The sequence below is a fragment of the Gopherus flavomarginatus genome, chromosome 5 (assembly GCF_025201925.1).
Source record: "Gopherus flavomarginatus isolate rGopFla2 chromosome 5, rGopFla2.mat.asm, whole genome shotgun sequence".
NCBI lineage: Eukaryota > Metazoa > Chordata > Testudines > Testudinidae > Gopherus > Gopherus flavomarginatus.
This window is the reverse complement of record NC_066621.1, coordinates 42,063,955-42,076,177: the sequence shown is the minus strand read 5'-3', so window position 1 is coordinate 42,076,177 and position 12,223 is coordinate 42,063,955. Positions and strand designations below refer to the sequence as shown.

The 12,223-nt window shown below is 46.0% G+C and overlaps 1 protein-coding gene across 1 annotated transcript in view; it reads left to right on the top strand.

Moving 5' to 3' along the window:
* LOC127051013 (NACHT, LRR and PYD domains-containing protein 3-like) overlaps positions 1–8,436 on the top strand; it is a 40,989-nt gene extending 32,553 nt beyond the window's left edge. Inside the window, exons 10-12 of the mRNA XM_050952800.1 lie at positions 2,396–2,566; positions 4,653–4,823; positions 8,109–8,436. Coding sequence (XP_050808757.1) covers positions 2,396–2,566; positions 4,653–4,823; positions 8,109–8,199 — 433 coding nt within the window. The 3' untranslated portion in view covers positions 8,200–8,436. The remainder of the gene's footprint in view (positions 1–2,395; positions 2,567–4,652; positions 4,824–8,108) is intronic.
* The last annotated feature ends 3,787 nt before the right edge of the window (positions 8,437–12,223 follow it).

The window sequence follows — 12,223 nt, the reverse complement described above, 5'->3', positions numbered from 1 at the left end:
TATTGGGAAAAAAACTGGTGCAGTAAAGACCTTCTGATTTACAATTATTTAACTCTGAGATGTTGTTTAATCCTCTTTAGATAGCATTGGAACAGAAAATATGTTATCACCATTATGTGTTATGAATAAATCCTCCAGCTTCCTGGAAAAAAAATGGGTTTGTTTAGTTTGGAGAAGAGAAGACTGAGAGGGGACATGATAACAGTTTTCAAGTGCATAAAAGATTGTTGCAAGGAGAAGAGAGAAAAATTATTCTGCTTAACCTCTGAGGATATGACAAGAAGCAATGGACTTAAATTGCAGCAATTCCAGCAAGGGCAGGTTAGGTTGGACATTAGGAAATTTTTTCTATCTGTCAGGGTAGTTAAGCACTGGAATAAATTGACTAGGGAGGTTGTGGAATTGGAGACTTTTAAGAGCAAGTTAGTTCAGGGGTAGCCAACCTGAGCCTGAGAAGGAGCCAGAATTGACCAATGAACTTTGTCAAAGAGCCACAGTAAAATGTCAGCAGCCCCTCATCAGCAGAGCCAGGGTTGAGCAGTGAGCACATTGGAAAGTTGGCACCTGTAGTTCCAGCCCTGGAGTCAGTGCCTATACAAGGAGCCGCATATTAACTTCTGAAAAGCCACCCCTGGGTTAGACAAATACCAGTCAGGTATGGTCTTAGTCCTACCATGAGCGCAAGGGACTGGACTAGATGACTTCTTGAGGTCCCTTCTAGTCCTATGACTCTAATTCCTGTCAGCTACAAAACAAAAGTAGATATTTAATATTTCTGCCTTTTCTGCACCATTGTTGACAATTTTACTATCTCCATCTAGAAATGGACCTACACTATTGTTAGGATTACTTTTGTTCCAGATATATTAAAAAAAATTCTTTTAATTATTGTTAACCATATTGTCCGTAGATGCTTTTGCTGTTGAGACTTTTAGCTTCACTTATCAATTGCCTGCATGTCTTAATTTCTGATTTATATTAATTGCCATTAACCTGTCTTTTATCCTCTCCTATCCTTACTAAATAGGTTGTAGTCATTAATTTAAACATTCTAATCATGTGAATCCTCCCATAGGTTCTGGTAATACCAACTACGACAGAATTTCTCGTGTGAGCATTTCCAATTCCTCCTATTTATTACCCAGACTCCTATCAGTGGTACATAGAGAACTAAGGAATTTCCTTCATGTCATCTTGAGTGTCCCAGAATGACCCAGTAATATATTCTGTGGTCAATAACAGGATTCTTTTATATGTAGCAACTTCAAGGGTTCAGCCATGGAGGTTAACTACAGACTTCCCATAGCAATTCAATAGGCCAAGAAACACGCTCCCTTTAGAGGGAGTTTTTGATTGTGGAGGCTGCATACCAGCATGCAGTGAGATCATGTGTCCCAGGCCTGGAACCTTACAAGGAGCACAAGTCGGATTCACTGTGAATTCCTTCATTTTATAAGTATTGTGAACCCCACCTCTAGCCTTTGTAAGTGATTCTGATACAGGCAAGGGAAGAAAGTCATTCATTACAGACCCAGAAAGTCTCTTGGGAAACAGGGAACCCAGTTGTGCTAAACAGGTGGGCTGGGAGCGGGGTCTGTTCTGTTATCAGTAATATACGTAGCCTAGAGTTTGGCTGTGAGGAAAAAATGTCATCTGTCTTCCAGTTTGGAAGGGGTTTGGCTCCCACATGCCCTGGCTGATGGGGTACATGGTCACTGCAGGGTTAACCTGGGCTGTTACCAAGGTTTTAGCCCTAACTCCTTTACTGTCCACAGACAAAAGCTTTGACCCAGGTTTGGAAGTTCTGTAAGCCTTGTCTAGCTTATCTGACTAGGGCAGGGGTGCCCAAACGTGACTTGAGTGTGGCTTAGCAGTGTGGACACTCAACACCCATGCTTGGCTAACCTGGGTTCCCAGAACTAGACATTCAGAGCTGGGGTAACTGCAGTGATGATATAGGTGTAGTTTTAGGCACTGGGGAATGTTCTGGGGGAGGCAGAGGAGCTCACACAGCAGCTTTAGATTGAATTAGCATAAGCGGAAAGGAGCTTGAGTACAAGCACTGGGAAGGGGTTTGAACTATTACTCAGTGCCTGTTAGGATTCTTGAGCCCATTACAAACACCCCTGCAGTCTGCTGCCCTCCCTTCAGCTCATCTGAACATTCCCTTGTGGAACACAAGGGTGACTGACAGAGCCAGGGGCATGTGGACAGGAATCCACACAGGGGTTATGGGTGCCACCAGTCCCACAGCCTCCTGCTAGAGCCCTGTTACTGGTCTCTTCTGAATGAATCTTGCCTTTCCAGACGGACACTGACATGAGTGAAAGAATTGCCACAAACAGGAGGGAAATGATATCTCGTTTCCTTCTCTGTGTGTTTCTGTCTTCTGCAGGTTGTGGGGTTGTGATCTCACAGCTGATTGTTGTGGGGATCTCTCCTCTGCTCTCAGCACTAGCCAGTACTTGACAGAGCTGGAACTGGGGTATAATGAACTGGGAGATGCCGGAGTGCAGCTGCTGTGTGAAGGAGTGAAGCATCCAAACTGCAAACTGCAGAAACTAGGGTAAGTAGCAGCTGGTTTCTCTGTGCCTATTGACATTGTACTATTGTGATTTCAGCTCTTTTTCTACTAGAATCGCAGTACTACGATGAATGCATCAACAACCCTTAAAAAACACCTACTGTCTTCCCAAGGAGTCAGAAAGAGACCCACTGCTATGTAGATTTATCACCTCGTATTAGATGAGAAGTTGGATCACACAGCCACTCTACATGCACCATAAATGCAGTGTATTTTACTGAAGATCCTTCGACTAATTTACTCACTGTGTGTGAATGAGAACACAGTTATAGGAGACTTCACAATTTGACTAGAATAACCCTCTGTCATTCAAATCTTTTACCTTCATTGTAATAAACAAATCCTAGGACAAACCTACCAACCAAAGAAAGAGGAAGAAGAGAAGCAGGAAAGGACAAAAAGACAAAGAAATTCAGTAGAAATAATCATCAGCTGGGGACTGTCTATGGGAGCAGCCAGGGTACTTTGTCCTTCACCAAGCTCTTCCTCAGCCTGCCCCCTCTCTCTAGGCAGCAGTTCTCATCGAGGTTGACAGCACTGTAGGTCCCATTAGCTCACCCTGGAACTTCCACTCTAGCCAATGACTGACCAGTGTCAAACCTCCCATTCCTGAGCAAGTTCAAAGAGAAGCTAGGAAAAGGTCAACTACAAGCTCCACCTGACCGAAGCCAACTTTCCAACCCAGCACAGTCTAGATTCAGGCTAGGATATGGAATTGGTGCTGCTTTAATGGAACTGATGGATGCTCTTCTCCTGTCACTGGATAGAGAATAGAGAATGAAAGGCTTAAAGACTATGTGCTGCAAGAGGATTGTGCCACATCAACCACATCCAGAATGCCTGGATCATCTAACTGGCCCAAAGCTACAAAGATGGTCCCTGAGATGGAGCAATCGTGAAATGACACCTATCAAGGTGAAGGCCTGTCACAAGGCACTTCTCCAGCTGTCCAGTGTGCAGCTCTGCCCAGTTTTCACAGCCTCTCCATTACAAACACATAGTTTGTTACCTTTCCATCACATGTGCCTTTAATCCTCTGTTTTCAGACAGGGCAGTGTATAGCACAGTTACACACCAGGAGAAGCCTGCTCCACAGTTTCTCTCCTCCACCCAGGCCAGTTTACATAGCAGCAATGTTTTCATTTGCTTAAACTGAAGGGAACCAGAGTCCTGACAATAAATGAGCTTGTGACTTATTCCCCAGGTGTTTCCTTCTGTGTAGGGAGGGATTCCCTATCCCACTAGAAATACACCTACATCCTACCCACCCAGTTCTATTCTTGGCTGACCATCCCTTCATGGAAGACAGGGTAACTGCTATAACTGAGCACGCGGAAAGGAATCTACTCACTACCAAAGCATCCTGAGTAGCAACGGGCTACATGTCAAACCATTCAGAGAGTGAAGCTGGTGCACATACAGTGACTTGCTTACTGAGCAGAACATCTCGTGGTGAGCACGTGATCCAGTGGTCTGGGATCTGCAATGGCTGACAGCTGATCTATGGGTGGAGTTTAAGGTGTTGGTTTTGAGCCTATGAGTTATAAAGATCTAAATGGCCTGTTGGATCACTTCTTCCCATGCCGCTGCCATCAGCTTGGACACCTGAGTTGGATTCCCCCTTGTTGTAAAGGAGAGGGGCCACTGGCAGGGCGTTTTGGAACTTACTTCCCTCCTTGGCACAAAATTGCCTGAATCTGATGACCACTTGGGCATGTTGTAAAAGACATTTGTTGGATTAGGGTTTTGGGTTTGCTGAGGGTAACTAAGGGATGCCTCCCAGAGCAATGAAGGGATAGGAAAGAGGTTTTTTTTTTTGTGGCTGGCTGAGTTCCTGTTTGAATATTTATTTTAATGTTGTTGGAGTTTTGCTGTAGTGTTGATTATGCCTTAGGAGCTTGGGACTTTTTATAGGGGTATTTTGATGAGGTTTTAAATAGAAATAGCTGATTTGTCTCTAATGTCTCTGAATTCAGAATCTCTTTAGAGATACACACTGGTATCAAGGAGGGAAACACAAGTGTTGTAAACAAGTAGCCCTTTTCATTTCTGTATCTGTCTGCTGCAGGTTGGAGCATTGCAGTCTAACCGCTGCTTGTTGTGGTGATGTCTCCTCTGCGCTAAGCATGAACCAGCACCTGACCGAGCTAGATATAGGGAGAAACAAACTGGGAGATCCAGGAGTGAAGCTGTTGTGTCAGGGACTGAAACATCCTAACTGCAAACTACACAAAATAAGGTAAGTACCAGCTGGTTTCCTTTAGTCTGTGCCTGTTAACATGGTGGTGTTGTGAGTTACACTCCATTTACCAGGATCATAGTACCTTGCATGGAACCCAGCCATGGACCAGCATCACTCTGCTCCTGAGACAAAGAACAGAGACCCACTGACGTCTTCACTAGTCACATTTTGCTAGTTAAATAATTGAATAATGGAGTTGTGAATTCAACCTTCGACACTTGTTAAGCAGAGCATGGATTGGCATGGACTCCGCTGGCACAGGGTAATCCTTTGGTGGTGCGAAGCAGATATAGCCAACTCTGTGCCACTCAATCCTGCCTCAACTGAAGGGGTCTTCAGGAGCATGGAGGACCTATGTAAAGGGCAAGGTGGGCAGAACATGCTCCACCAGATCTTAGGCGGTCACAGCAGCTGGGGTAATTTTAGAGCAGCCCTGAGATGTCTCTCAGTTAAACCAGAGTTCATTCTGTCCCAGCATCAGCGTAGGGGAAAGGTCAATTAGAGCCTAGTTCTTCACTTCCAAATCACCTCAGTGGTGCTGAATATAAACTTGGTGCAGCTGGGGACAGAGCCTAGTGGCTTCTAGCAACCCCGAAATGCAGCATATCTTGATGTTACGAGCACAATGACTTTACTCACTAAGGCAATAATAACAACTCCATATATGCACACGCTGCCCTCAACTCCAGCTGTTACTCCTGCTCTCCCAGAAGGGCTGGAAAGAAAATAAAATGAATGCTCATTCTGTAACAGAGCAGCATTCTGTCACATAGAGCGATCTGATGAGCATATTACTGTATATTTCTCTAAACAAAAGCTCGCTGTTGGAATTGTTTTCTCTCTGCTATTTCCATACACCTGCTAAAACTTCCCAAATAAATAGTTTTAAAAATTGACCCACCCTGTTCTCCAAAACTGGCTGCAAACAAGAAATGTGAATAAATAACATCAACATAATGTGTTTACCCCTGCTCATCACCAGTCATGTCAGGCCCCATCCGCAGTGTCACCCCAGCTACTGATAACACAGCCCAGCCAGCAAATGTGTCATTGGGAGCCAGCTGTGGCCTGGCCCCTGGTGCCCCTTCTGGCCCATCCTTCTCATGGCAGATAATTAAGGGCCGGTCAGTGGCCTGAGCTCAGCCCCGTTATCTCTGATCTCCTTGGGGTCCCTCTGCATTGTCTTCCTGTGTCACCCAGCCTTAGCAATTGTCTCTCCCCTTCTGCTTTTAGGCTGCTACCCACCCTCTCTGGTGTACTGGTGCTGCTGCTCCCAGCCCCTGCCAGCCACAGCCTGAGTTACCATATGCCCCAGGGTTACCCTACACACCACCCAAGCTCCCCCCTACTCCTTGCCGCTCCAAACCCCTTGTAAGGATTAAGGGGCTATAGGGAGGTGGGATGGTGGGTCTGTGAGAAGTGAATGTACCAACTGGAGGCAGGAATGGGCAGGAGAGTGGAACTGTGGAGGCCAGACCCCTAATCTGGGCCTAGTATATGGGGAAAGGGGCTTTAAACATTCATTTGCAGTATAGGAGCCTCAGAGAGGTGTGAATGGCCCATTCTTCTCAATGGAGTGTTCTTAGCTGAATGAGAACAGCCCAGGGAGATGAAACAATAGGGATGAGGGGTGTGAACTGCTCCATCCATTTGGGTGGGTGTTCTCATTCTCCCTCCTGTGGTTTCAGCTCTTGTGGGCCTGTGCCATGCAGTCAGCAAGCCTGGTCTCAGCTCCCTATTCTGGTCTCATTTCATCTCTTGCTGTCTGTAGTCAGAGGTACTAATGCTTATGTAGTGCAGTAACCCTTGAAATATTTCTAAACTGGTCATTGGTCCTGTTCAATAGCTAAACTCAGGGGCAGGCCATGCTATCAATTTCATGAAGGCCAGAGCCTTAGATTTTTCCCTAGCACTGCACCACAAGAGTTACAAGCTCAGTTTACAGGGCTGCGTATCAGGAACCTCTTGACAAAATGACCCAACAACTTGCTTTTCTTTGATAACACTGAGTCCCATTGTTTAGGAAAGAGGGGAAGAGCTTGAGTCCTGATTCCATCACCCTAACGGCATACCAGAATCTTTCATCTTCCCTCTAGTTAATTAATGCTATTTTTCCTTGAACAATACTCCTACAATACTATGGGATTCTGCATGTAGAATTTAGAGCAACTTAAAATATTGCTCTTACACCAGAAATGTTGGTCTCTGGGCAAAACAAACCTCTGTAGAACATGAATAACATGTACATCACACGTTGGCTGAAAGCTGCCAATGGCAGGGCATTCCGCAGCCATGGGTGCTACTTTGATTCAAAAGCCACAGCAAGTCTTCTTGAGCCACCAGTTACTGCACAGCAGGATGCCAGCAAAGCTTCTGATTAGCAGTGGAGCCCTACATTTGCCACAGTCACTTTGGGCTGACCCAGGTTGAGGTTCCAAACTTTATCTTCAATAACTTCTTAAATATTGCTTCCCAAAGGGGCAGCGGGTGGGGTGCATTAGCTGAGAGAAATTGGTATAAATTTGGGGAGGGTCAGAGCCAAAGTTTGAGCCGCTGGTGTGGGGAAAAAAAGTTATAAAAAATGTCTGATTCTTCTATCTAATGACATTGTTGGAGGCCATATCTCAGGAACTTCTTTCTCAGATGACCCCAGATTTGAACCTCTAGCCCCTTCCTGCCCTGGCTCCCCATGACAGACAGTAATGTTCAAGACAATCCAAGTAAGCATGCGAGTGATAGAGCACTTAGAAAAGCCATCTGCAGCCCCACAACAGCAGCTGCAAACTCAACCCCTTCAAGGACTCTGTTACTGAAGCCTGTGGGGAGGGGGTGTGAGGAGCCCCTGCAGCAATGAGTGGGGAGATCAGGCTGCTTCCATGGAGAGATTCTATGTGCTGGATTTTGCAGCCCCTGCTCCCTGTGAGCACTGAGTAGCCCCACAGCAATAAATGGGACTGTCTGTGTCAGTAAGTGCTCCCCGCCCTGAGCAAGGGCTGCACAATCCAGCCCCTTATATGCAGAAAGAACATTGCTGTCCCTGTCCAGAGCTCACAGGGTGAGTGAGGTGTAGGGGGAGCAGGCCAGGCTACAAACTGCACCAGCACGTCTCCTCCCCTCCCCCAAAGAAAAGGTATCTGCTGGCGGTGAGCTCAGCAGGCTGGGCAGTGACAGTGACACAGATCCTGTGGGTGCAGCGCATGGTGCTTCATAGAGGCAGTGGCTCAAATTTTGTGTCTGCAGAGAGAATTAACACGTCCTTTTCCTTCCCTGTTTTCTCCACAGCTTGGGCTATCAGAGTGTAACTGAAGAAACACAGGAAGAGCTGGATGCTGTGAAAGACATAAAACCTGATCTGGTCATAGAGATATGGTAGGGCTGGTGAGAGAGAGCCACTGAACCAGCGAGGCTCTGACCTGGCTGCCCTGCCACTAGCTGAGGAAGTGGGCTGTGGGGAGGGGGACCCCTGCTCCTTTTAAGGAGGACCCCAGCAACATATTTCAGCATCTGTGGTAGGGGGCTGAGTAGAGATTGTCAGGCCCAGCCCTCTTGCCTGAGGGTGAGAGGCTCAGGAGTAGGAGCTGGATTTGCTCCATGCTTGGTCTGACCTCGGAGGGGGTAGTTGGTTTGTGGGGGGAGGGAGTGGGAGGGAGGATGCAGTTCAGGGCCCAAGCGAGGGATGTGGGATCATGGGAAATCTGATAACCTCCCTTTTCAGTCTCTCTACGTGCAGAAGGGAGACTCAAGAACCATCCTCGGATCCAGAGGGGAATTGTCACTCTGTTACAACAGCTCAGTCAGTGTTGTTTGTGTATTTATAATAGTATTGTAGTTTTACACAATTCCACAGCAACTGAGCTGGCATTTTCCATATTACATCTCCAGTGTTTTTGTCCTGGATGTACATTTCTGTGTCAGTTTTGTTGAGTCCAATAAAGATCATGAACCAAGAAATAATGCCATCCTTTAGAGTTTGTATTTCTTGCCATAGTTTCTGCTAATGCACAAGAATTCTCCAGGCCTAGGAGAGCCCTCATGGATGGTTCCTCAGACCCCTTTTCCCCCCATGGTTCCTCTTTCTTATCCATTATGATCAACACCTTCAGAAGCTTGTGCAGGCAAAATCAGAATGATTTTTAATTTTTCTGGGCTTTTGTCAGAAAGATGGTGTAGGTGACTCCTAAAAACCTTGAATGGCCAGTTGAGAGCAGAGATCAAAGGTGCAGGACAGGGAGAGGGTCAAGTTTATTGCCGAGTCTTGGCATTTTCAAAAGCCTTATAGTCCCATGTGCCCAAACAGAAGCTACTACTTTAGTGATACCTGAGGGCTTGGCTACACTCGAAATTCCAAAGCGCTCCCATGGCAGCGCTTTGAAGTGCGAGTGTGGTCGCGGCGCTGCAGGTACTCCACCTCCTTGTGGGGATTACCTTACAGCTGTGGGAGCTGTGCTCCCAGCTCTGGGGCACTGTTTACACTGGCACTTTACAGCGCTGTAACTTGCTGCGCTCAGGGGGGTGTTTTTTACCACCCCTGAGCAAGAAAGTTGCAGCGCTGTAAAGCACCAGTGTAGCCAAGGCCTTTAGCAACAACCTTCTACAGCAATAGTCCCTGTTCAACTAGCTCTCTCCCAATTCTGGCTGCTCTTTCACTGGCCATGTAATCATCCCTCTCTTCTCTTGCCCCCCCCCCCCCCCGGCCTGAACTACCCCCTTCAGCTGATGAATGGCTGAAGGATTCACTCTTGCTTTCCACAAAGTAATACCTAAAACAAGAGGCTGTCAGGAAGGTTTAAAATCAACGTAGTCGCTAGTTGTTGTTCCTTGTAGAAGTGCTTCGGCAGCAACTGCAGGCACTAATTAGAGCCAGAGTTAGATGATAGAGGGCAAAGAGCTTAAGTGTCTTTCACAGACACACCCTGCAGGGCATTTAACAAGTGTTTTAGGATCTGAAGGCAAACTATGACCTTCATAAACTTTAGAGAGTGTGTTTGTCCCAAGTCCATGTGTGAGAACACCCTCCTCTTTCTTCTTTTTTTTTCTCTTTCATGCTGCTTCATTACTTATAGCTGTAATTATTAAACAAACAGCCTTTTAAATGGCTTGCACCAGTATCAGTAAATACTTACTAGCAGACGGGCCATTCATGCCACTTCCTGAAGCTGTGCCAACCACTGTATCTTGGGGATGGAGAGGGCACCCCCAGGAAGACTGGCTGCCTCTTGAAGCAAGGCCAGTGAACTCTGGGAGAGAGGCTTGTCAAAGCTTTACTGGATTCTAAAGGCTGGGGCAGAGAACCTCTGCATTATCCATCACTGGACCGACACAAAGGAGTAGAGCTCTTGCAAGCTGAGAAAGTCGGGCCCTTCAGCCAAGGGGATTGAAGTCCCTGGGAACAGAACATTGGTGAGAAATTTGCTTAGGCAACAATCTTCCATTTAGAAAGACAAGGGAAACCTGTACATTATATTTCTTGAGGAAGGTCTTGACTGAGAACGAGAATGGTCTGGAAAGGAAAAGATTTGGTAAGAAATCAACCTTGAACCAAGACTGTAGCTTGCTGAGTTAAGCCATAGCCACTAGAAAGCGTATTTCGCTTTTGTTTGTTTGTAACCCTTTCTGCCTTTATTCCTTCTACTATTCATTGCTCAACTTGTGACTTTTGTTTAATAAACTGCTTTACTTTTAATGTAAACCAACCTAGTGCTGTGTTTGAACTGAAGTGGTTGCTAACTCCAATTAAAATGCTAAGCTGTGCGTTTTGTCTCTTTAGAGGAGCAAATGAATCTTGTTGTTCCTCCGAATGGTCCAGGAAAGGGCTGGACATTGCAGAGCAGATGGTTTGCGGGGAAATCGCAACTGGCAGTATGCTTGGGGTCACTCCTGCATAAGGTGATAGAGATGAGAGTGGGCAGGCTGCTGGGATCAGGATGCTCACCCGGGGCTGCATGCTACCCTAGACACGCAGGGGACTGCATGCTTGTCTGGCTGATGGTATCTGGGCTGTGAGCCACAGCGGCGGAGCACTTAAGGCACCCAGAGTTAGGGGGCAGGCAGTGACACAACCACTCATTGCTCTGGATTGCACCCCAGAATGTCATAGTGCAGAACTGGCTACTGTGCACCAATGGGTGGGTGATGTTTAAACAGTGGCCAGTCTCCTTCACAGCTAATTTAAGCCAATCACCATCATGAACAGCCCTCTGTGTAGTCCTCACCCTGCTGTGGATCCCACCCTGCACGTGATGGTTACAAAGGGTTTGATCAAGGCAGCTGCAGCGTGGGAAGCAAGTTCATTTGCTCTGTGTTGTACCATGATTGCTGCATTTTGTTTCCTTCAACTTTTATTAGGGAGGTAAGAACACAGTTTTATGGAGCTAAACTCTGCTGTCCGTTCCACCCATGTAAATCTGGAGTGACTGAAATCAGTGGGGTTAAAATAGTGTAAATTGGGAGTAACTGTGCTCAAAATATGACCCATTGACCAGAGTGCAGGGAGGTCATCGCCTCTTTTGAGGGAGTCTTGATAGTGGATTTTTGGTGCTATGTTATTTTGTTAATTTATTAATATTAATCACCAAACATTTTAATTGTTGTCCAAAACCAAGATAAAGACGTAGGTTTTACCTACAATAGTGAAGGAGCTCAACAGCAGAGTCATTTGAGAGCCTGTATGTATTAAAATGAGGCTGTTTCCTTTTCTTTTAAAGTGTTTGGGCAAAGCACAATTCCAGTGTCTCCCCACTCCTCAGCTGTCCCATGATGTCTGTAGAGGTTAGCCCCAAATGTTTAAACTTGGCCAATAGAAGTTAGGCACCTAAATCCATATTTTGGCACCTAATTAAAAGTGGCCTGACTTTTCAAAAGCCGTTCCCCGGTACTGTCAGCTACAAACATTCAAAAAGTCAGGAGTCAAGCCCCCCAAATCATGAGATTTTAAACAAGAAATACATTTGTGATTCTTTTCATTTGTCTTCTGTTTTCTGAGGCTTTAGGCTTCGCTGTGGTCACGTTTTCAGACTGTTCTCCACAACCAGGAGGGTTGAAAACATGTTTTATAAATGGAAGCTGAGAGTCTCCTGTAACTTCAGGACTCCAGGAGCTGAGGGTATAAGAAAAATACCAAATACCAGGAGACTCCCCGATTAAAATCTCTAGAGTTGGCAATACTGGTTCCCACTCACTTCAGAGTGACTTGTAAGTGCTCAGCGACTCTGCAAACCTGGGCACTTTTATTTCGGTACCTAATTCTTGCCACCACTGAACATTTTGGCCTAAATATCTGCAAGGGGTAAATGTGAGCAAATTAGATGAGAACAGTTTACAGTTCATGGCAGAACTTGCTGATCTCTGCAGAACTAGGTCATCTATATTGTTAATGTTCTCTTTTGCTGGACGTTTAC